Source organism: Lissotriton helveticus, chromosome 8 (assembly GCF_964261635.1).
Source record: "Lissotriton helveticus chromosome 8, aLisHel1.1, whole genome shotgun sequence".
In the NCBI taxonomy this organism is placed as follows: domain Eukaryota; kingdom Metazoa; phylum Chordata; class Amphibia; order Caudata; family Salamandridae; genus Lissotriton; species Lissotriton helveticus.
Window position 1 is genome coordinate 1,605,162,836 of NC_136069.1, and position 24,536 is coordinate 1,605,187,371.

General features: G+C 47.8%; 1 protein-coding gene across 1 annotated transcript in view; it reads left to right on the forward strand.

Moving 5' to 3' along the window:
* The window catches only part of RRM1 (ribonucleotide reductase catalytic subunit M1), a 38,339-nt gene extending 14,006 nt beyond the window's left edge, over nt 1–24,333 (forward strand). Inside the window, exons 7-19 of the mRNA XM_078658671.1 lie at nt 126–288; nt 942–1,083; nt 1,194–1,277; nt 16,565–16,726; nt 16,822–16,901; nt 17,797–17,998; nt 18,732–18,881; nt 19,552–19,773; nt 20,750–20,826; nt 21,041–21,176; nt 21,934–22,029; nt 22,577–22,765; nt 23,836–24,333. Of these exons, the coding sequence (XP_078514797.1) occupies nt 126–288; nt 942–1,083; nt 1,194–1,277; nt 16,565–16,726; nt 16,822–16,901; nt 17,797–17,998; nt 18,732–18,881; nt 19,552–19,773; nt 20,750–20,826; nt 21,041–21,176; nt 21,934–22,029; nt 22,577–22,765; nt 23,836–24,021 (1,889 nt within the window). The 3' untranslated portion in view covers nt 24,022–24,333. The remainder of the gene's footprint in view (nt 1–125; nt 289–941; nt 1,084–1,193; nt 1,278–16,564; nt 16,727–16,821; nt 16,902–17,796; nt 17,999–18,731; nt 18,882–19,551; nt 19,774–20,749; nt 20,827–21,040; nt 21,177–21,933; nt 22,030–22,576; nt 22,766–23,835) is intronic.
* Nucleotides 24,334–24,536: the final 203 nt, after the last annotated feature.

Sequence of the window (24,536 nt, forward strand, 5' to 3'; positions counted from 1 at the left end):
ATCCTAGAAACCCTTGTTAAGTTTAGTACTTGGTGTCCTAGACTTGTGATTGTGTTCTGCATAATCTCCAAAGGAGTTGAAGCCAGTCGTAGGTCTATGTTAAACTTCCTCTTTCCTGTCTCCAGTTGCAGAGCGTCCTCAGCACATGCTTATGAGGGTGTCTGTGGGGATCCACAAGAATGACATTGATTCTGCAATTGAAACCTATAACCTGCTGTCGGAGAAATGGTTTACTCATGCATCGCCCACTCTCTTTAATGCTGGAACCAATCGACCTCAGCTCTCAAGGTATGCTTTAGACTTGATGGAATGTGGTGTGTATCTGTATATTTGTTGGCAGTGGAGTCTTTTGAAAGGGAACTGTTTGGATCTTAACCATTTTAGTGCACTCTGCAAGCTAGTTTGCAGTGAGTGATCTGTACGACAGAAAATACAGGTCCAAAACCAAGAAATTAACATGCCTATGGAAATGAAGATCTGGTGCACTGTTCTAAAGTGCAGTGAATAGTTACTCGCAACCTCTTAGCAACCGTTTACAGAAGCCTTAGAGCGTTTTAGCTAGAGGCTGAGGGCCTATCTTAAAGGACCATAAGATGTCACAGGAGAGGCTCTTATGTTTGCGTTAGCCCGGCTTTAACAAGCAGTAATGAAGCCAGGAGCCAGTACAAAGGAGCATTGCTCCTCCCAGCTGGAGGTTTCCACCATCATAGCTCCATTATCTCAAAGTATCCATGAATATTAGCACGAGGGCTTCTGTGACTTAATTTTCAGATCTTTCTCATCTGGAGACTGTAGCAGAGCGCATTTTTTTTTTTCTACTGAAGACCATAAGCAGAGTTTAGGCACACCATGTTAAAACTTGGACAGTGCATGAATATCCCCTAGTGGCTGTTCTCTTCCTCTTTTCGGGGAAAGTAAACGATTGCACTTTTCTTTTGAAGTTGTTTCTTGCTCTGCATGAAGGATGACAGTATCGAGGGGATCTACGACACCCTGAAACAGTGTGCTTTGATTTCCAAGTCTGCTGGCGGCATTGGTGTAGCTGTGAGCTGTATTCGAGCCACAGGCAGCTATATTGCAGGGGTAAGTGTGGTTTGCATTGCCTCTATAAGCTACTTTCTCTATGAAACTCTGTAATGCTGTTCCTGTATTGGAAGGTTATATTTTATGACCACTTTTTCTCCTGATTACAGACGAATGGGAACTCCAATGGCCTTGTCCCAATGTTGAGAGTGTACAACAATACAGCTCGCTATGTGGATCAAGGTGGTAATAAGGTAAGTGACAAAGTACAGCTGTAACATCCGTTCATAGACACCCCTTGATTCTGGCATATACAGAATTGGGTAAAATGACCCGTATTAAAGCTGTTATATAGCTGAAACACAAAACCTGCATGTAATATTTATAATGGGTATCTTTACTTCCGTGGGCTCGTGAACACTGCACATGCCAAGGCTGGCTGTTAATCAGAAACTTTTGCGTGGATCAATTAATGTCTACCAAGATTGAAAGGAGTGTATCTGAAGCGAAAATGTGTATTTTGTATAACTTATAACCGGATGGCAGGTGAAAAGTGGTTTGAGTTCCAAAATAAACTATTGATTCATTTGGCATTGGAGAGACGTATCACTAACATTACCCTGCTACCAGGAGCACTACAGCTTTGCCGGTTCTATATTATCCATGACGAGGCATCCAAAAATGTGCAAAGCCTTTTTTACATTAGTATTGGCAACCCTGCCTCATGCAGGGACCTATTTACTGCTTGCAAACGTGCATAGTGTTGTCACTAATATAATCTGGTTTGATGTTAACCATACTAATTATTACTAGCTCGGAATTATTTCTATTGAACCCAAGTATCCCTTATTAGTGAAAAGGTTGGAGAACCCTGGTCTAGACTTTGGGTTAGCTTATCAACCAGAAGTTTGGAAGGGGCCCCTTCTGATTAATCTGTGCTGGGAGTGGAATGCCTTAGCATTTGGTACGATGTCTGACCTGCTGATCAACCCATGTTCAGGGTAACATTTTCATGACGTTGTTCATTGGAACCCATTCTGCAGGTCTCTGGATGGCCATGATTAATCATGTGCCAAGTTAAACTGAGATACTTTGGGGACGTAGACTAATGTGCTAGTGGGCCAGCTGTTCAGGATCCGGTTTGGTTTCTAGAGTGGCTAGTCCTTTAATGCCCGGTTTTCATACTCATTTCCCCAAATGCAAGTCGATGCAAAGTGGTTTTTGAGGCTTTATGGCCTTAGGATTAACACTAAGATATCTTCGATTAGGACTTTGTTGTACAGTTGGTCAGTTGGTGTAAATGTGCTTTTTTTTTTTTTTTTGTGTTTTTACAAAGTGAGGTTAAAAGCTTAACCCTCTTACATTTTTAGTAAATTGTTTTTCAGCTGATGCATCAGTTTAGGTGTTGTAAAGGGTTATTAGGTGGTCGTTTCTGCCTGCTGTCTCCTGTTTTTTTTTGTTTTTTTGTTTTTTTATATAACCATGGGGTGGTAGAAAGGGTTATGAAATGGGTTGGCAAATAACCTTATTTAGTTTGTGGCTCGACAATGGAATGTAAGCCTGGTCTTTTTTTTTTTTTTTTATGGACCTACCATTTGAGACACATTGTTTCTATTTAAAGTGGTTCATTCTCAAACCAGTTTTTCTTTTTGAACCTTGACTAGAAGGGTCTGTAAATTTCAGGTTTGACTAACTTTTCAGTGTTCCTCCCAAAGGATAGCGGTTGTCTGTTGGGTAGGTGTTTGATCACTTTGGCGTTTCGTCTGGCTCAAAATGCTCTTTGTGGGTAGATGGATACAAGGATGACTGAAGGTGCTGCATAGGCTTATTTATTTTTATTTATTTATTCAAAGTTTTATATAGCGCGAACAGGATCCTTACAGATATCAGAGCGCTTCACAAGACAGGGTAGGTGCAGTAGGAGTCAACAGAGATAATGGGAACAATATAATAGTCAATAGCATGGTAATAACATGGATAATAAAACATACATAAAACCAATCCATATACAATCAGGTAAGGAAGTAATAAAGGATAGCACAAATCATTGATCACTACAGAGGTGTTTAGGTGGATCAGAAAACCAACGTGTAACATATCTTGGTCGGTAGTAAGAGAGTAGCGTAGTAGTGCCCCCAACAAATAGAGTATAGTGCCAAGGGATAGGGTGAGCAGTGGTATAAGGCAATGCAGAGTCTCTGAACCAACATCTATAACGATCAGGAGATCTTGGCCAGAAGGATTGTTTTCACCTCTTTCTTGAAGAGTGCAGTGGAGGAGATCAGTCTTGTTTCAGGAGGGAGCGCATTCCAGATCCTGGGTGCCATTCCTGAGAAGGAGCGCTTGTAAGTTTTCACTTTCCGGAATCTACGAGGTTTCAGGAGTAGATTTTTTGTACTCCTATTGGATCTCGAACCTCCTGATATAGACAGCTTTTGAGCGAGGTAGTTGGGTGCCTTGTGGTGCACGGCCACGTGTGTCATAACTGCAATTTTTAGCTGTATTCTGGCTTCAAAAGGCAGCCATTTTAGAGACTTTAAGTCTGGGGATATGTGCGAATGTTTTCTAGAGCCTGTAATGAGTCTCGCGGCAGCGTTCAGGGAGGCTCTTAAGGGTGCTGTTGTGGTTAGCGGGAGACCGCTGAGGGCCGCAATTCCGTAGTCTATTCGAGGGATGACTAAAGCTTGTACAGCAGTTTGGAAGTCTTTGGCCGGGAGGAAGGGTTTAATTTTCCTCAGCGTGTTAATTTGGAAATTAGCTGCTTTTGTGGCTTTGCTGACGTGCTGCTGCATGTTTAGCTTAGCGTCGAGTGTGATGCCTAGGGATTTCGCCGAGTCCACGATGGTGGGTTGGACATTGAGTGCTGTTAGGTTGTTGAGCCAGGTTTGGGTGGTGGAGATTTTCGCCGGGGGTGAGATGAGTAGGAACTCAGTTTTCAGGGCATTTAGTTTGAGGTGATTATCAGCCAGCCAAGATTGGGTGTTAATAAGTGTGGAATTCAGATGTTTGATGTCTTCCGGGGATTGTAACTTTAGATAGAGTTGTGTGTCATCGGCGTACATATGGAATTGAGCATTGGAAGCTTGAAGCAAGGTGGCGAGCGGTTCCATAACGAGGTTGAACAGTGTAGGGGAGAGGGTGGATCCTTGTGGAACACCTAGATCTACAGGCACAGGTGTAGATAGCACATTGTCGATCTTGAACCTCTGAGACCGATTGTGTAGGAAGGACGAAAACCACTTGAGAACAGTTCCCGATATCCCCATTCTAGTACTTAGCAGCTCTAGCAAGTTCTCATGTTTGACCGTGTCAAATGCTGCCGAGAGGTCAAGGAGGATGAGGAGGCAGGACTCATTGCGATCCAGAATTTGGAGGGCATCATCAATTATGTGTGTCATAGCCGTTTCCGTGCTATGTTTCGCTCTGAAGCCTGATTGATGAGGGTTGAGGAGGTCATATTGATCAATGTGTTTTGTTAGTTGGAGTTGGACACATTTCTCCAGCAGTTTGGCCAGGGTGGGGATATTGGTGATGGGCCGATAGTTGTTTAGGTCAGTCGGATCAGCTGTAGGTTTCTTGAGTATAGGCGTGACTTGCCCCACCTTAAGGGAGTCTGGAATGTGGCCTTGTTGCAGAGAGCTGTTGATGATCTTGGTCCAGAGAGGGAGGAGCAAGGGGATAAAGTCTTTTACAGCATTAGCAGGTAGAGGGTCTGTGAGGTGATTAGAGGGCTTCAAGGTGCAGAGCAGTTTGTGTATTGCTTCTTCCGAATAGGTATCGAAGTGCTGCCAGGATGCCTTGTTTTTAGGTTGAGTGTCTGCCATTCTGGTGTGGTTGGGGTATCGGCTTACATCCATGATGAGGTCATTTCTTATGTTGTCAGTCTTTAATTTAAAGAAAGCGGAGAAGGCTTCACAGTGTGGGGTGTCATTTGTTGTGCTGTTTGATTGTGTGGGTTGTGCCTTTGTTTGGGTCTTGATTAGCTCAAACAGCTTTCTTGGCCTGTTCTTCGCTTGGTCCAACTGGCGGCTGAAGAAGTCCGACTTTGTGCGCTTTATTTTCCTAAAGTAGGCATTTCTCTTGTTCTTAAGCTTTTTGAGATGCAGTGCTGAGGGGTCCGATCTCCAAGTGCGCTCTGCCATTCGCATATTACGCCTTTCGTCGTTGAGTCTGTCATCATACCAGGGGTTAGAAATTTTGGTGGAGGCTCTCTTCAGTTGCAGAGGGGCGACTTCATTGACTATTGTATTCATAGAGTCAAGGTAGTGGTCAGTCAGTGATTGAACATCTGAGGTCCCTGAAGGGGGAAGGAGGAGGTTGCCGATGTGGGGAGGTAGGGTAGAGGGGTTGAGATTCTTCAAATCCCGTTTCCATGTTTTGGTTTTGATTGGTTGAGTAGGGTTACGTTTAACTTTTTCGTTGATAAGAAAGGTGATAATGTGGTGATCTGACCAGTCGCAGGGTAGAATCGCCTCCAGATGAATAGTGTTCTCTTTGGCAATGATGAGGTCGAGTATCGCGCCTTTGTCGTGTGTTGGTTTATCACATAGTTGGGTGAGGTCAAGCGCATTGAGGAAAGTTTTTTGAGACTATTCACCACGGTATCTTTCTGATCGTTCCAGTGAAGATTGAAGTCACCCAGGTAGACTTGAGTGGTCTGCCGACCGGCATTGGAAGTGATCAGGTCCATGAATTGTTGGGTGAATATGAGATTGTCACCGGGCGGGTGATAGATAAGATGTAAAGCACAGACTTGTTTGCCCTCACTGGTGATGTCGAGGCAGAGTAGTTCACAGGAGGAAAGGGAGGGGGAGGTGACTTGAGTAACGGAGAGGTTGCTCCTAAAAATGCATGCAATTCCCCCGCCCGTCTTGCCAGGTGACCTGTCCAGCCTAATGATGTGATAATTGGGGGGGACTAGTATGTCCATAATAGGGGTAGAGGCTTCAGTGAGCCACGTTTCCGTTAGAATGGCTAGGTCTAGATCCCTATTTGAGACGAGATCCGCGATGTCAGAGGAATGTCTCTGGGCCGATCTGCAATTTAGTAGGATGCATTTGAGTTTGGGAGAGAGAAGGGTGGTCGAACTTTCTAGTGTGAGGGGAACTTTTCTGAGGTTGTTAGGGACGGAGCCTCTGTTGTTGAGTGTTGGGAGCCTTAGAGGGTTTGTAAGAATTGTGGGTATGGGGATGTGTGAGTTGGAGAAGTCTTTTACCGGACCTGGGCCATAAGAGCTTAGGAGAGAGCATAGGTCGCGGTCCGATAAGGGGTTGAGAACACGACGGGGGCGGTGGGAATTATTGCGAACTGGGATAGTAGGCCATTGCTGGTGTCGTCGGGGGCGAGGGTATGTAGGGAGGGTGCGTCGTTTGTGGGGTAGTGGGATGGTGGGAGGTAGATTGGGCTGTGAGGAGAGAAGGTTTTTGATTGCGTGGATGTCTTTTTTGATTTGTAAGATTTCCTCTTTGACTTGTTGGAGGGTGGATAAAGTCAGGTCAGGAGGAGGGTCATTGGGGAAGGTGTTGGTGGAGAGAGCCGTTGGTGAGTGGTTGAGTAGTGTGCTGGAGAGCAGGCAGGGTATCGGAGGGGTGTGAACGTGTTTGTGGGCGAAGGGTGTGAGTGAAGTGGGTGGGACAGGCGGTGGGTGGGAAGCATAGGTAGTGACTTCAGTGGGAGGCGGTGCCGGTGAGTAGAAGAGTGAGTGAAGGCTGAAGACAGTGGGGGAGACAGGAGGGTAGTGAGGGCTGAGAATAGGGGGTGGGAGAGAGGGGGATGCTACGGTGAGGGAGGAGGTATGTTCTGTATCTTTTGTTGGGAGGGAGATAGAATTGTGAGTGGGAGTGGGGGGGGAGCAGGGAGGGGAGAGTTGTCCGCCGAGGGGGGGATGAGTGGATAAGCTCCGAGTGATGGTGTGTGCCGATGTAGGCGTGTTGTGGGTGGGAGTTGTTGTGTCGGGTGTGAGAGACTCGTGGGTGGGAGTGGGGAGGGAGATGGGGAGGGAGAGGTGTCTGTCGTGGGGGGGATGGGAGGAGGAGGTGTATAAACTTTGGGCGGTGGCTAGTTCAGATGGTGGTGCGTTGTGGGCGGGGGGTGTTCTGTCCGGGGGGGGAGGGATGGAGGGGGTATGGGTGGGGATAAGAAGGGTCATGTTAGAGGGGTTGCTAGTATGTGCGGTGGAGTTATTTGTGACTGTCCTTGGGGAGTGAGGGGCGTTCACAGCAGGTGGGCCATTTACTGGAGTGCTAGGGATAGCAGTGTAGTAGGTGGTGGATGCGACGTTAGGGGTGATAGTGCTGGCGGAGTTCTGGGTGGTGGATCTCAGCTTGGAGAGGTGCTCTTTGAACTTGGGGAACAGGTTGTCTAGTAATTCCAGGATCTGAAAGAAACAGGTTAGTATTAGATTCCTTACCTTAGAATATCCCCAGGCGTCAGTCTGGATCCGGAAACTTTTGCGTAGCAGTACCCCTGCGCGTCGGTAGGCGTCGTCTGCAGGCGTCCCCTGCGGCTCCGCGGCGTCGTGCGCCGTGATGACGTCGCTGGAGTATATAGACGCCGCCTCCGCGCGCTGACGTCAGTTCTTCTTTTTTCCGCGCCAGTTAGCGCAGATCCGAAGAGCAGTACTCCGGTCTTTTGACCAAGTTTTTTGTTAACTGATTGATCTTTACGGTGCCGGTAGGATGCCCGGTTTCAAGAGTTGTGACGAGTGCGACCGCATGATGTCGGTCACCGACCACCATCGACTCTGCCTCCGGTGTCTGGGCGCGGACCACGACGTGGAGTCCTGCGTCGACTGTCGGGCCTTGACTGGAAAAGCTAGGCGGGAGCGGTCCCGCAAGCTTCTCGAGCTCCGGTTGTCGGCCCCGCGTCGAGAGCGGTCCCGGTCCGGTCGGAGGTCGAGGGAGCGGTCGAGGGAGCGGTCGCGGAGCCGCCATGGGCGCTCCGGGAGTCGCCACCATTCCTCCGGCTCGTCAGGTAAGCACAAGAAGTCGGGGCGTCGCCATCGCACCCCCGACTCCCCCCGACGCCCGCGTGCTGCGGCCGGGGGCTCGGGTGACCCCACCCCCGCGGTCCCGCATGGGTCGCCGACGCCGTCTACCCCACACCTGTCGGTCCCTGGGGAAGGCGCGTCGCGTGAGGAGATCGAGGCCTTCCTCATTGCTATGAGGGCGAGGTCTTCTCCGGCGGGGCCTTCGGCGCCTGCGGGCCCGTCGGTCCCGTCTGGGGGCCCGAGCGGTTCGGGTGCTCCTGCCCCGGCGCCGCCGGTGGCTCCGGCCCCGGCGCCGCTGGTTCCCTCTGGTTCGTCGCCGGCTGGTCTCCCGGCCTCTCCGGCGTCGGTTCCTGTGGGCCAGCCCATGGTACCGCCCCCGCGTGGTGCAGCGACTCCGCCGTCGGCTCCGGCCGGCGTCGGGTCCCCGGCACCGACGCCGCGCGGCGCCACCCCCCTTTCCTCCCCGACTCCGGACTCGGAGCCGGACCGGCGTCGGCCGACGCCGGACCCGACGCCGATGGGGCCCGTTGACCCCGATGTCTATATCGTCGACCCAGAATATGGGTATGACGAGGAGGAGTATGGAGAGGGTTGGGAGGGGTCTGAGGACCCTCTATCCCGTGCCTGCCAGTACGATGTGGACTGGGTAGGTGATCTGGGTGATGCCAGTGGCCTGGACGAGTCGCCCAACCCTGGGTTTGTCTCTCCGTCCCCTGTGGCGTCCGAGGCGGGTGCTGCCTATTCGGTGGTCCTGATGAGGGCTGCCAAGGCCTTACACCTTGAGCTCCCCGTCGCGAAGGTCAAACCGAATATCCTGACGGAAGTTTTTAAACCGCAGTCATGCCCCCAGGAGCCTCTGCTGCCGTTTAATGAGGCCCTGACGGATGTCCTTCTGGGCACCTGGTCCAGGCCCGCCTCTGGTGCGCCGGTTGACCGGAACGTTGCCAGGCGTCACCGTCCCTGCGCGGACGACCCTGCCTTCCTGTCCACCCATCCCTCCCCGGAGAGTCTGGTGATCCAGGCCTCCACTTCGCAGTCCGCATTTCCGTCGGCTCCGCCCGACCGGGAATCAAAGAGGTACGACCAATTCGGAAAGAAAGTGTTTTCCTCTTTGAGTGCTGGGCTGCGGTCTTGTAACACCGCGTGCCTCTTGGGCCGCTACACCCACTCCCTGTGGGATACGGTCGAGGAGTGTTTGCCGCAATGCCCCCAGGAAGTGCGGGACAAGCTCACCCGGGCCTTTGTTGAAGGCCGGGATGCGGCGCGGTACTCGATCCGTTGTGGTCTGGACACCACGGACTCACTGGGACGGGCCATGTCCACTACGGTGGCGATTCGTCGCCATGCCTGGCTGAGATCTGCCAACTTCTCACCAGACGTCCAAAATACGCTTATGGACATGCCATTTGATGGCAGTCGCCTATTTGGTGACAAAGCGGACCACGCGCTGGAGCGCTTCAAGGACTCCAGGGTCACGGCCAAGTCCTTGGGTCTCTCGACCCAGACCCAGCGCCAGCAGACGGGTTCGTTTCGGCCCTTTCGTGGCCAAGGGAGAGGAGGTCCCACACGTGCTGCCAGCCACGCGGCGCAGAGCGCTCCCCAGCGCGGTGGCGCCCGTGGTTTCCGCCGTGGTGGCGGTAGAGGCCAGCGTCGTGGTCAGTCCACGCCTCCCTCCGCTGCGGCATCCAAGCCTTCCTAGTCCGAGCTTTCGGGCTCACGTGACGCCAGTGGGTGGCAGGGTTCGCCATCACCACTCCCGCTGGCGCGCGATAACATCGGACAGGTGGGTGCTGCAGCTTGTCCGAAGGGGCTATGCCCTCCCCTTCGAGTCCACTCCTCCAGCCATGCCACCGCAGAACCACCGTGTGTCGGGAGACCACTTGACACTTCTGCAGGAGGAAGTTACGGCCCTCTTGGCCAAGGGGGCCATCGAGCGCGTTCCTGGGCCAGAAGTAGGGTGTGGTTGCTACTCCCACTACTTTCTGGTACCCAAGAAGGACAAGGGAGGCCTGCGTCCTATCTTGGATCTACGGAACGTCAACGGCTTCCTCCGGAAGGAGAAGTTCAAGATGTTGACTTTGGCTCAGGTCTTGGCTGCTCTAGACCCACAAGACTGGATGGTAGCGTTGGACTTGCAGGATGCGTACTTTCACATCCCCGTCCTGCCGGCCCACCGGCGTTACCTGCGGTTCACGGTAGGCCACGAGCATTTTCAGTTTATCGTGCTCCCATTCGGCCTTACCAGCGCCCCACGGGTGTTCACGAAAGTGATGGCGGTGGTCGCAGCTCATCTGCGCCGGTTAGGGGTTTCAGTCTTCCCCTACCTCGACGACTGGCTGTTGAAGGCGGGCTCGCCCCAGACAGTCGTCCACCACCTTCAGATGACGGCAGACCTCCTGCACGAGTTGGGGTTTTCCATCAATGTGCCGAAATCACACCTGTGTCCCTCTCAAAAGCTCCTTTTCATCGGAGCGGTTCTCGACTCGGCGCAGTTTCGGGTTTATCCCCCGGAACGGCGGGTCCGGGATATTCAGGCTCTGATTCCCATCTTTCAGCCGTTATCCCGGGTTTCGGTCAGGTTGACGCTGCGGCTTCTGGGGCTGATGGCCTCCTGCATCCTTCTGGTGCATCACGCCAGATGGCGGATGCGGGCTCTGCAGTGGGACCTGAAGTTTCAGTGGGCCCAGCATCAGGGCAACCTATCCGACCATGTCCTGATCTCGGAGGGCACTGCGAGACAGTTGCAGTGGTGGCTTACAGACCGCGATTGGGTCAGGGGCAGATCCCTCTCCCTTCCCCAGCCGGAGCACGTGGTTGTGACGGACGCGTCCCTCCAAGGCTGGGGTGGCCACTTGGGAGAGGCGGAGATCAGAGGCCTCTGGTCTCCGGCGGAGTCCCGGCTCCATATCAACATGTTGGAGCTGCGGGCGATTCGCCTGGCACTGAAGGCATTCCTCCCCTTTGTCAACGGGAGTGTAGTGCAGGTGTTCACGGACAACACCACCGCCATGTGGTACTGCAACAAACAGGGCGGTGTGGGGTCGTGGACCCTTTGCCAAGAGGCTCTGCGCCTCTGGCAATGGCTGGAACGTCAGGGCGTGACTCTGACGGTTCAACACCTGGCAGGTTCTCTGAACGCCAGGGCGGACGAACTCAGCCGTCGGTGCTCGGTGGATCACGAATGGCGTCTGAACTCGGATGTGGCGAGAGGCCTCTTTCAGCAATGGGGAGAGCCTTGGTTAGATCTATTCGCCACAGAAGAGAACGCGCAATGTCATCAGTTCTGCGCGTTGGAGTTTCCAAGACGGCACTCGCTCGGCGACGCCTTTCGGCGCGAGTGGAGTTGCGGTCTGTTGTACGCCTTTCCGCCTATACCACTTCTGCCCAGAGTGCTGAAGAAGATCAGGCGCGACCGGGCCCAAGTTATCCTTGTGGCTCCGGACTGGGCTCGAAGGTACTGGTATCCCGAGCTACTCAGCATGACGGTCGGTCCCTCGATCCGCCTGCCCCTTCAGGAGGACCTTCTGTCGCAGCAGCAGGGGACGGTCCTCCACCCGAACCTGTCCAGTCTCCACCTCCATGCGTGGAGATTGAGCGGCGACAGTTGAGGCCATTTGACTTGCCTCCTGAAGTCTGTGATGTCATTCTGGCAGCCAGGCGTCCCTCCACAAAGTCGGTATACGCCTGCCGGTGGAACAGATTTGTGGCATGGTGCACAGCAAAGGCTGTGGATCCCCTTTCTGCCCCTCTATCTGAGGTTCTCCTCTTCCTCCTTTCCCTTGCCCAGCAGGGCTCTGCCCTGGGCACTATCAAGGGCTATCTTTCTGCCCTTTCCGCCTTCTTGAGGCTACCTGATCAGCCATCTTTGTTCAAGTCCCCTATTGTGTTAAGATTCTTAAAGGGCATCACGCACATGTATCCTCCAGCTCCGTTCGTGATGCCTCAGTGGGACTTGAACCTGGTTTTGACTTTCCTGATGTGCGCTCCCTTTGAGCCCCTTCATTCCTGTCCTCTCCGTCTTCTCACCTTAAAGACGGCCTTCCTGGTAGCCATCACCTCTGCCAGGAGAGTGAGTGAGCTCCAGGCTCTTTCTGTTCAACCTCCTTTCTTGTCTGTTCATCCTGATAAGGTGGTTCTTCGGACCAGACCTTCTTTCCTGCCCAAGGTAGTCTCTGCTTTTCACATTGGGCAGTCCATCACCTTGCCCTCCTTCTTCCCGCCTCCGCATCCTTCAAAGGATGAAGAGCGGCTCCATCGTCTGGACCCAAAACGTGCGCTTTCATTCTATATGGATCGCACACGCCAGTTCCGGGTGGATGACCAACTGTTTGTTGGCTACGTGGGTGAGAAGAAGGGAAGGGCGGTACAGAAACGGACCATCTCTCGGTGGGTCGTCCTGTGCATCAAAGCATGCTACTCTTTGGCTCGGAAGGAGCCTCCTGTTGGGCTGAGGGCCCATTCCACTCGGGCCACGGCGGCTACTACTGCCCTGGGCCGGGGAGTCCCTTTGCAGGACATTTGCCAGGCGGCCACGTGGGCCTCGCTGCACACCTTTGCGAGGCACTACTGCCTGGACGGTCAAGTCCGGAGGGATGGCTTCTTTGGCCGTTCGGTCCTCCAGGACTTTCTGGTGTAGGTTGTATTGGTTCGCAGACCCACCACCGGGGTTGGTATTGCTGGGGTATCTATTCTAAGGTAAGGAATCTAATACTAACCTGTTTCTTTCAGATGAACAAGTTACTTACCTTCGGTAACGATATATCTGTAAGAAACAGTAGTTAGTATTAGATTCCTTACCGCCCCGCCCATCCTCCCCGTTCTGCGAACTGATACCTAGGGTTAGGGACATCCCTTTCAGGGCCCTAGTTTCAAATGGCACCAGTGTTGGTTCTCACATGGCTCTGCGTGTTCTGGCGCGGAAAAGCTGTGTGCAAAGAACTGACGTCAGCGCGCGGAGGCGGCGTCTATATACTCCAGCGACGTCATCACGGCGCACGACGCCGACGACGCGGAGCCGCAGGGGACGCCTGCAGACGACGCCTACCGACGCGCAGGGGTACTGCTACGCAAAAGTTTCCGGATCCAGACTGACGCCTGGGGATATTCTAAGGTAAGGAATCTAATACTAACTACTGTTTCTTACAGATATATCGTTACCGAAGGTAAGTAACTTGTTCTTCTTGTCCTTGGATTGGATTAGGACAATCCCGTTATTGTAGATAGTAATGGTAGACCTGCCCGGGAAGAGGTGGGAAGGTGTGATGGTGAGAATTAGGCCATGAGTTGTTTTCCTGGTGGTGGAGACTGTGAGTAGGGATAGGAAAGTTTTCCTCCATTGGGCTCTGCGTGAGGTGTGGAAGATGATATCAGTATTCAGGGCTCCATTGCCCAGTGAGAAGTAAGTGTCGGCAAAGGGTGTTTCAGGGTGTGACCTCAAGAAGTTGTGTTTAAAACGTTTAGTGGCATTTTTGGAGAGAGGAGTGGAGGGGTAGTTAATTCTAAAAGTGTGCTTGCCGTTGAGCTCCATTTTAGAGAGGCTGTGGTGTTAGAAGTAGGAACTAGGACGAATAGTATAAGCTGTCAGCTGCTAGTTACAGGGCCAGGGAAGACACTGGTGAGTGTCACTAGAGATAGCCTATAATATAAATAATAATAATATACTGGAAGAAAAATAGAATACCTAGGCAGGCAGTAACATACCTGAATCGAAAGTGACAGTAGTGAGTAGTCAGAAATATGTGAGGTACATGTGTCAGTAACAAAATACAATTGCAGACAAAAGTCAAATGCAGAAAAAGTATTCTCATTCTGTGCGTTACGAAGTTCAAAATAAAGCTAGTAACATAATACTGCAATAATAGGCAGACATTCAAATATGAGGTAGCAATATGCGCGATACATATGTTCAAAATATAGGTAGAAGTATAATACTACAGTAATAGGTAGACATTCTTTCACACTAGTCTAAAATACTAAAGTCCAATAGAGACTAGTCTAAAATGGCCGCCAGGTAGTACAGATCGAGACAGTAGTCCTCTGTTTGTTGCTGTTGCTTCGATAGCAGGGGAGAGCAGCTTCCCTTCACAACCATGCAGGCAAAGGGAGATAGAGACATTAGTCCTCTGTCTGCTGCCATTACTTTGAGCACCGGGGATGGGATTACACTTTCTCTTTAAGCAGGCAGAGCTCAGGTCTAGCTGGGAGGAATTCTTATCTCTGTGTGGGGGAGTTAAGCTGAGGGGCCTCGTGGACAACAGAGGTAGGTGGGGGATTTATTACTACAGTTTTATGGCTCCAGCCATTTTGTACAAAAGGAGTTAGATTTTAAAAGAGAGCAGGCGGGTGGGAGAAGTAAATACCTTAAGGTTCTGTGTGCCTGTTAATTTTGCCCGTAGAGTTATACAGGAGCAATGCTTTAGCCCATGATAATGATGATCCCTTCCGCTTCGTAGATGCGACGTTTCATTCACTCCTATAAAAAAAGTTCTTCTTTTTTCTGTATGTTGAGCTGTGCTTAGTACAGTGTTGCCCCTGTGTTTGCTCGCAACCTGCGTCCCAGGCCCCTCTCAGCCCTCAAGACCGTTAGCGGTCCTCTGTTGGGTGAGGGCGGGAAGGGGGGGGGGTTGCGTTGTCGTTACCCGGTGTTGCTATCTGCGTCCTCCGCTGCCTTCAGGAAGGGGCCCCTGCTTCAGGTCAAAAGTGGGGGAGGGGTCCGGTGCCCTTTTCGTTGCGCAGAGCGAGGACAGCCGCTCTGCATATAGTGTCACCAGCTCCAGCGCAAGCCCACCACACACCGGTGCAAGGGAGGGGGAGGGGGTCAGCTTCAGAGCCGGTAGTCACCCTCAGCGCGGTCATCAGAGGCCAAGTCCAGCGCCTCTATCGTTTGCGCTCCACTGCGGCAATTGTGTAAGGCGAGAGGCTAGCGGCGGGCAGCCGGTGGGGCAAGGACGAAGGCGGCACCAAAGAGAGCAGGAGTCCTTCACTATGTCCCCAATCCGATGCCGGTTCCACCGTCCGATGCAGGGGGGAGGGGGGCGAGCTTCGGAGCCTCCGTTGGCCCTCCGTGCAGGCTCCACAGTCCGGTGCAGGGGGGGGGAGGGGGTGAACTTCAGAAACCTCTGCCGACCCTCCGTGCAGGCTCCACAGTCCGGTGCAGGGGGGGGAGGGGGGCGAGCTTCGGAGCCCTCGTTGACCCTCCGTGCAGGCTCCACAGTCCGGTGAGGGTGGTGATGTCTCCAGACGATCCGGACTGAGAGTCGAGTGGCTAGTAGCTGGCTCCAGCCCTCCGTCGTTCGAGGTAGAAAGAGCAAAAATAAATAAAAATATGCTGGTTACAATCCTGTTACTCTCATGCAGTCGGTTTCACGGAGCGGTGGGTGCTGACAGGGATAAATCCAACAAGTGGGATCCCCAGCACAAGGAGCTCTTAGCAAGCTCCTGCTCCGTCGGCCATCTTCCTTATTGTCTTGATCCTAATAGCATAAGTAGTAAATTTTGCTTAGGTTTCTGTTGTGATGGGCATGGTAAGTATGTCAAGTGATTATCTCACTGTAGTTCCAGTGGTGAAACTTCGATACAGTAGCTTTAAAAGGCCCCGTGCTTTTACAGCTAACTTGGCTAAGGGGATGAAAGTGACATGCCATGTTGCATGCACTACTGTAGAGCTTGTTCAGGCTAGTACTTGATGGTCCTTGCATTCATCCGTGAAGCATTAGCGTTTCATACTTGCTTGAAGGAATTGGCTGAGTTTTTTAGAAAGCAGAGCTTCAAAACTTCCTGTTGTAGGTCTTGTTCTTAATTCACACCTTCCTATAAATACTGCTTTGGGGGTGGTTCGGCTATGGAAACTGCAGCTGTATCCATCAGAAAAACAAATTAGCTGCGGAATTGGTTTTTTAAATGTAAGTATGATTTCCTGCAAATTCCATGGTATATTCAGTTGTCTCGTAGTCCTATTTTTTTTGGGAATTGAAAAAACGGACCTACTGTGTAATGTAGGGGCAGTGACTTTTCAACCAGAGGTTCACAGATCCATGATAAAGCAGTCCTGTGCCACTTGGCGTTGGAGCGGAAGGAACAGCTTTTTTTTTTTATTCTTCTATGCAGCTGATTAGAGGTCTTTATTGCTGGCAGGATTTTTTCTCTGCATCTCGCCCAAAAATTTGTGTTCACCTTGAATAGAGATTTAATACATACAATGGATATTTAGCCTACCTAATTTGTTTGTGGTTGGTTAGCCTGAAAATCTGTCGACTCATTCTTCCTTGTCCTTTGATAGGGTTCCCTCCTTTGAGGTATTCACATTAGAATTTGCATATTTCTTGCATGACTCTTAGTTTATGCACGACCGATTGCAAGGTAAGTAAAATCTTGTTTTGCAATGGAATCTTAAATTGGCCTAATCTCCTAGCGCATCTTTCACCACCCTTACCTCAGAAAATTGCAGTTGAATAGAAGGCTAGATACTTGCAACATGACCTTTGTTTGCACCCTGTAACCTCCCTCCCTTTTTTGCTACACCTTTTGAGGTAATTTATTTTCTTATTTTGTCAGAGGCCTGGTGCATTTGCCATCTACTTGGAGCCTTGGCACTTTGATGTCTTTGAGTTTCTCGACCTGAAAAAGAATACTGGGAAGGAGGAACAGCGTGCTCGAGATCTCTTCTTTGCTCTCTGGATTCCAGATCTCTTCATGAAACGAGTCGAAAACAATGAGGTGAACTACCTTCTGTGCAATGCTATTTGCTCTAGCCCCAGTGCTTGCTTGTTTGCAGAATAAATTGTGTCATTCAACTTGCCATTCTCTCTTAGGATTGGTCCCTGATGTGCCCAAGTGAGTGCCCAGGCTTAGATGAAGTTTGGGGAGAGAAGTTTGAGGAACTATATGAAAGGTATGGGTCTCTAGTTTAGGTGGCATGTCATCCGCATTTCATTTTGTTGCTTGGACGGCTGATTAAGGGTATCGGTGTAATTTTTCTACTTTTGTTGCAATCTTGATCTAAAGAATGAATCCTGGAGGTGATTATTAATAGTGGGAGGAAATATGAGCTGAATTTGAACATGTGATCATTAAATATGCAATCTATTAATTTTAGCTACTGTAACTGATATAAGAAAGCTGAGATCAGTCATTAAAACAGTATTTCTTCCCAGCTGATTGTAATTGCCCTTAATATGGACGTTTGTCTGGGTAAAAACCTTCTCAAATGCCCATGTGTATAAACTTCTTGGGCTTCTAGCTTGTGTAACTGACCTTTACTGAAAATACCTTGCTAGTTTTACGTTTCCTTTCCATAGTGTTGTGTTTGAAACTGAATTAAGTCACCTGATCAATAGAGGCATCAGGCCAGAAGTGAGTGAGGGACAATCTTTAAATGATGTAGGATTATTCCTACACATTCACACCTCTCTAGGCTTCCTTTAAGATGTGCAGATGGACTTATGACCTAGGCCAGCAATGATGCTCTGCTTATGAAGTACTCAACACAAGTTATGTTCTGACCACACAAACTTTCTATTTTTCTACCATAGGTTGCTATCTTTTTGCAACCATAGACTGAACTTTGTTATTTGTTTGGCACCTGCGTGTGAATACCCCCGCTTATTTTTAATGTGGCATATCATTTTAGAATCTTGGTTTAAGTGTAATAGGAGTAGGTTTGTTAGCCTGTGGGTTTGAAGTTTTATTACAGTAATCATGTGATCTATTAACTGCAAAAAGTGATTGCTTTCATCAAAACCTGTCATAAAGTATGTTTGTTCTTTTGATCTATTATTCCTGTCTAGGTACGAGAAAGAAGGCCGTGCTCGCAAAGTAGTGAAGGCACAACAGCTCTGGTACGCCATCATTGAGTCTCAGACTGAAACGGGAACTCCCTACATGCTCTACAAGGATGCCTGCAACCGAAAGACGAACCAGCAGAACTTGGGAACGATTAAATCTAGCAACCTGTGCACAGAGATTGTGGAGTACACCAGTGGCGATGAGGTGAGAACATGTTTCTGTCTGGCACTTCTTTTTTGAAAGCCCCATTGACTAAGATTTTCTTGTTGCGTTATAGCCCATGATTTGCCATACAGTTACTCATGCCACCTTAGGAACTACAAGTGTAGAGCTGTTTGATTGTTGGAGTGTGGAATTTCTATAATTGATGTCTGAAACTTGTTAACTTCTGTTGGGGGCAAGACCTTTAATTTCAAGTTGTCCAATAGACAAACCAGACATTTAAAGTATGCTAAACAGATCAAGAGCTGTAGCGTTTTAGGTGCCAGCAGCGAACCGAATGAGCCTAGGAAATTTATGAAAGTGCCACTGGGCAGGAGTCGTCTAAAAGGAGGCTAGCATATGCTGTGGGAACAGTGATTCCCATCTTCAGTAAAAATTTCATCCTGCAGATTGACCGCATTTAGGCAGGCTGAGGGGTAGCTACTGTGAATATTAACAGCGGGGCAGAACCTTCCATTTTTAAATGCTTTTGTCTACACTTTAGCACAGTAGATTTTATTGTATGATGTGTGAAGGGACATGCATTTGTCGTACAAACACCAAACCTATAGCGCTTGCAGTACTGGTTTCCATTACCTTAGGGGTCGACTTGGGTTTTAAATTGGGTGACATTTGTACGTATAGTTCTAAAGTTGCTGTTCAGAATAGTTTACACTGCTTTTATTGTCTCTGTAAAGTATCCTTCATCCTAAACATGGCTGTTCATCTCTTTCAGGTTGCTGTATGTAACTTGGCTTCCATTGCTCTCAACATGTATGTGACATCTGATCGCACTTTTGACTTCAAGAAGCTGGCTGAAGTCACCAAAGTGATAGTCCGTAATCTAAACAAAATCATTGAAATAAACTTTTACCCTGTGCCTGAGGTAAGATGGAGGCCAAGCGCGAAGCTTGAGTAAACAGAAGTGTACGGCTTCTCCATTATCATACCTTTCTATGAAGCAGTATTCTGCCTTTCCTCTTGCTGTGATTGTTACAGAAATGCCTGAAACTGATCTAAGGAACAGAGCAAGTTGGCTGCTTTTTCAGTTGCGGTTGTAGAATAGAAATGTACGCCTTATGGTATAGTTATGCTGACGGGTGGGAATGTAAACTTTTCTATACAGTACACTGATACTTTAAGTATCATTTTTCCTAAGGTTATTTTCCTGGTACACACACCTTTTGTTTTGCTAGAGATCGGCTGTATATCTCCCTTTCTGGTTGATTCTCTGGGGAACTTGGACATGCTAGTCACCTACCTTATTTGTTTTGCTTTATTTTATCAGTGATCTTTGGGTTGGGGGTTGAGTATTTTTCTCATGCTCTTAGTTTGGTAGCTTGCTGATGAGCATGTGATTGTAGCATTGCTTTTAACCTTTCTTTATTCTTGGATTTCCTTTCATAATTGCATTCCTTTACTCTGGAATTTAGCAACACTTCCAAACCCACCATGACTTTTTCCTGTGGCTCAATGTTAAATTCCTGCTGTACCCAATACTCTTGTACAAGGACTTCTTTGAAGTAAAAACTAATCCGCTCATTATTTATTTTAAGGCGGAGTCCTCAAACAAGCGCCATCGTCCCATTGGCATTGGTGTTCAGGGCCTGGCTGATGCCTTTATACTGATGAGGTATCCGTTTGAGAGCCCGGAAGCCCAGCTGCTGAACAAGCAGATCTTTGAGACCATTTACTATGGAGCGTTGGAATCCAGTTGCGAATTGGCAAAGGAGCTAGGACCCTATGATACGTATGAGGGATCTCCAGTCAGCAAAGGAGTAAGTTCTTACCTTTACCAAAGGCCCTGTGCTTAGTTGCAAGGCTTTTGAGGACTTCAACCCGGTTCACACATGCAGTGGGGTTTTGGATTAATATTTGGGTGCCAATTTTTTAATGTCAAATGAGGGTGCAGAGATGGGTGGAAGAAAGCCAATAACTATGGACCAGGATAGTTGGAGCATGTATGTTTTAATAATCCTGTGGATTTTGTTGTGGATTTTAACTTTAAAGAAGTGCACTGCGCACCATAGATGCTCTCCAAGGTCTGAGAAATTAACTGTATCCGAATCGTGTACTTTTCCATATTTCATCCTTCCTAGGAGTATGAACCTGTTGGTAGCCAGTAGAGGCCAACTTAAATTTTCTTGTCTGTAGAGGGTGTTTATGGATTGTTTTCTATTTGTCCGGATAGGCAGGTGCATCTGGGCTGGAAAAGATGAAGCTTCCAGTTTTGAATTTGTAGTGGCAGGACCATAAATACCCTTGGTAGGGGAGGTGTGATGTGGCTCCTTATTTATTCGTTCAGTTTCTTTAGGGTTCAATGCAGTTAATCAGTAACTGGCTATGGCAGAAACTCAACCTAGAAATAGTTCCACACAGATTTTTGTATTCAACTTATACTATCATGACTCAGAACTGTGGTTAGTTATGTACGTCGTGGTGGTAGAAGTTGGATACAAAAATCTGCATTGTAGAGCACGCTTTACAGACTGGTGTTATCAGAGTTAAGGGCATACATCACTTTCAGCTGTGTGCCCAGGTGAAGTTAAGCGTGTGCTGGTTGTGAATGGTGTTTCAGGTGCATTTGTGGTGAAATTAGACTGAACTTTTTTTTGTGCTAGTGCAGTGGATATGCATTTATTTGGCATGGCTTTGTGCTAAGAGCTGAGTAAAAGATTGTGTTTTCGTGGACCCACGGACGCATATTTCATGTGAGTGCAGTTTGGCTGTGGGTAATCTTATGTTCCATTTCAGATCTTGCAGTATGACATGTGGAACGTCACACCTACCAGTTTGTGGGACTGGAAAGCTTTAAAGGAGAAGATTGCCAAGTGAGTAGTTTTCACATTATTTCAGCCTTGAAAGCCTTTCTGTAGGCATTTGATAAGTGCCCAATGTTTTGCAGTCCATGCCCCAAAATGTCCTCTTTAGAGCACAAAAATGACTGTTCCTTTTCTGTTCTCCTAACTTAGTTTGCCTAATTTTTTAACCACACTAATTTTAACCTTTTTTTCATTTGTGACCTTGTCTCTTTCCCCTCCCCAGGCATGGTATTAGAAACAGTCTACTTCTCGCACCAATGCCAACGGCCTCTACAGCTCAGATATTGGGTAATAATGAATCCATCGAGCCATACACCAGCAACATATACACACGCAGAGTTCTTTCTGGGGAGTTCCAGGTAATGACCGAATATGCTGGCCATTAAACACTCGCTGCACTGTATTGGAGCTTGATATTTTTGCTTTGGGCTATGTTCTCTGGCATTGAAGGGTCCAGTTAGATGTTACTGCAGTGCTTAATTTGAACATTTAAACTGGTATTTTTCTGTGCACAGCACAGGCGCCTATGCCAATCTGCCACATGGTATTAATGTCTCTTAGAGATGAGCACAACAAGTTTATTCATTTTATATAGATTAAAAATTACAAATGCGTACTTCCCAAGCCATGCGTATAGTTTTGGAGTAGGAATATTCTGAAATGTTAGTGTGATGGTCAGTAGTTGTGTTTGTATGACGGGGCAATGGGTGGTGGACGCTGCAGGGGCCTCCAAATGAGGGCTGTTGCATGTATTAAAATAAATATATGTATATATAATATATAGGGGTGTGTATATATATATATATATATATATATATATATATATATGTATATATATATATATATATATACTCCAAGGCACTCCTAATGAAAGAGCAGAGGCCACACGGGGAATCATGGAGGCACCTTTATTAAAAATTGTTGCGAATGCATTTCAGGCATTACGGCCTTCTTCAGCGCAAAGGTGTTCAGGCGGCTTCCAATACTGCATTTAAATAAGTCCTGCCGCTCTGGCATATAATTACAAACTATGCCTGGATGCATTGAGAGCAAAATGTTATGGCTCTTTGCATTTTAATGTGTATTCCATTTGACATGTACCCTGCCTTATTTCAGATTGTAAACCCCCACTTGCTGAAAGATCTGACTGAAAAAAGCTTATGGAATGAAGAGATGAAAAACCAAATTATAGGCTGCAACGGCTCTATTCAGGTAGGTTGGTGCAGGTTTATATCCTTCACATCCACTATGCAAGAATGTAGAATCTCTCAAATAGTGTTTGAAGTCTAATGTACCCTTTTTTTTTTTTTACCTGAGGGACTAGATTAGTTTGTGATTCCTCTGAAAACTAGTATTTTTCATTTCCACTAAACTTGGATCTATGGCGGAGTGTCTTGATTGCTTAGTTAACTAATTTCTGAACATATTGTTTTGTCTTCTGTGATTCTAGCTTGTGGTCTTGTATGCCTGTAGTAACTGGTACAGGTAGCCTAGCGTAGATTGTTTTTGTTTTTACTTTGTCAATTTGGAGGCTAACGTTCCCTATAATCCTAGTGGAATGTCTCCTGATCACCTCGGTAAGTTCTTGGGGATGACTTTGTATTGTCAACGTGTTAAAAATTGGAATTAATCACTAACGCGCAAGGCTTTTCTGGAAGTTGTTGGACTGTATAAATTTGCTATTTTTTTCTGACCTTAATTTCTCATAGCCCGTCTCAAAGTATGTTTAGTAAGTCTCTGCTCTTAAATTCTTTTTTAGAGTATTCCAGAGATTCCTGCAGACATTAAGGAGCTTTACAAAACTGTGTGGGAAATCTCACAGAAAACAATCATTACTATGGCAGCAGATCGGGGCGCTTTCATCGATCAGAGCCAATCTCTAAACATCCATGTTGCAGAGCCAAACTACGGAAAGCTTACTAGCATGCACTTCTTTGGCTGGAAGCAGGTAACTGTCGCTGAAGGAGGTTGGCTATTTACAAAAATTCTTGTCGTTTGAGGTGCTTTGGGAAAACCAATACAAGCGAGTTGTGATAAAACCGTGGCATGGTCACTCCTAACCCATTTAAATGCCTGGGCAGAATAACCTTGTTCTGACGGTAGTTTTGGGCTTGGGATAACAGAACATTGTGTCAAGACAAAGCATAGTTGTGACCTCAGCCCCCTCTGAACATGTGCACTGTCAGTATGCTCTGCACTAAAGATTTAATAATTTCTTTATTATACAACCTATCCCACAGTTAACTGCTGAGGCTCAATTTGTAAACTGTACCCAAGTAGTTACTGAGCAGTGCGTAGTATGGGTAAAAGCTTGTAAATTGGTTGCAAAGAGAACCCACGACAGAACATTGAAATGTAGACCAGTTCAGGTTTTCATCTTGAACAGTATCTTGTTTTGTAGCTTATCCCTTGTCTGTTAAACTGTTCTTCATAATCATTGCACTGTTGCTATCTGCATGAAGTGGATACTTTTTGTTTGTGTTTATGGGCCCAAATATTGTAAGGAGGATTGCCAGACCAAAGGGGCGGTCATCAGATGCTATGACTAACCAAGACCTTGACCAAATGCCATTACAGTTAATGTTCAGAAGCTCACCATCTGAGTTTGTGAAAGTTGGCCAATTCTTACTAGTACACCTTCTGAGTTTTATTTTTTCATAAATATATTCGGTGACAACTGTTAAAACATTTTATTTACTCACTTCCAGACACTCCATTTTTATTATCGATGTTGTAGAATTCACAAATATAACCATACGTAAAAAAATTCACTGACCAATACTATTAAAACCTCAGCTATTGACTAGTTATATTACCAATGGAACCATTAAACACATTAGCGAACTAATGTGAATAAACCAGTATTTGTCTTGCATGAAAATAGTCCAATTCTAACCACCAGTCTGATACTGTTTATATGATCACTGGTATTGGCAGTGTTTTAACATGAATCCCTTGAAATGTAATACATTGTTAGTATTGGCGTCGTAATTATTTAACTTGCTTTCGTGCTTACAGGGCCTAAAGACTGGTATGTACTACCTGAGAACCAAGCCTGCTGCCAACCCAATTCAGTTCACTCTCAACAAAGAGAAGCTGAAGGAGACTGTAGCAACGGAGGAGAAAGAGGAGAAGGAAAGAAACACTGCAGCCATGGTGTGTTCCTTGGAAAACCGAGACGATTGCCTGATGTGTGGATCCTAATCTGAGCATGCATAGATCCTGACCGAAGGTGTAAAACTTCACAAAGAAACCAAGCCACTCCTTCTGGAAGTGTTTGTAGTGTAGTTGGGACTAGTGAGCCAACTAATGATGCAGTCCTTCCTGCCAGTGCTATGTGGTTACTGTCTGCTCTCTGCAAGGTCAGCTTCACTATAAATATACAAGGAATATTTTTCTACACATGAACTTTGTACATATACTGCTTGGACCTCCTAGAAAAGGAGAAATTTTGTATTGCTAATCGAGTATCCACTGTTCGTACCGTTGTTGCAAATAAACCTGTACAGAATCAAACTTGTGGCAATGAAATTATTTAGCACATTTGTTAAAGGTTTGCTGTAGCTATTGGGGCCGTTCAATTAGGAATACCGGCGGTGGCGGAATCTAATTTGTCAGAGGCATCTCACATCCGTGGTAGTCTGAACCATGCGGCTTAACTCTATTGCCTTTCTTCACATAGGCTTGCTTTCAATTACTGGCTCTGAAAACTCCAGAAG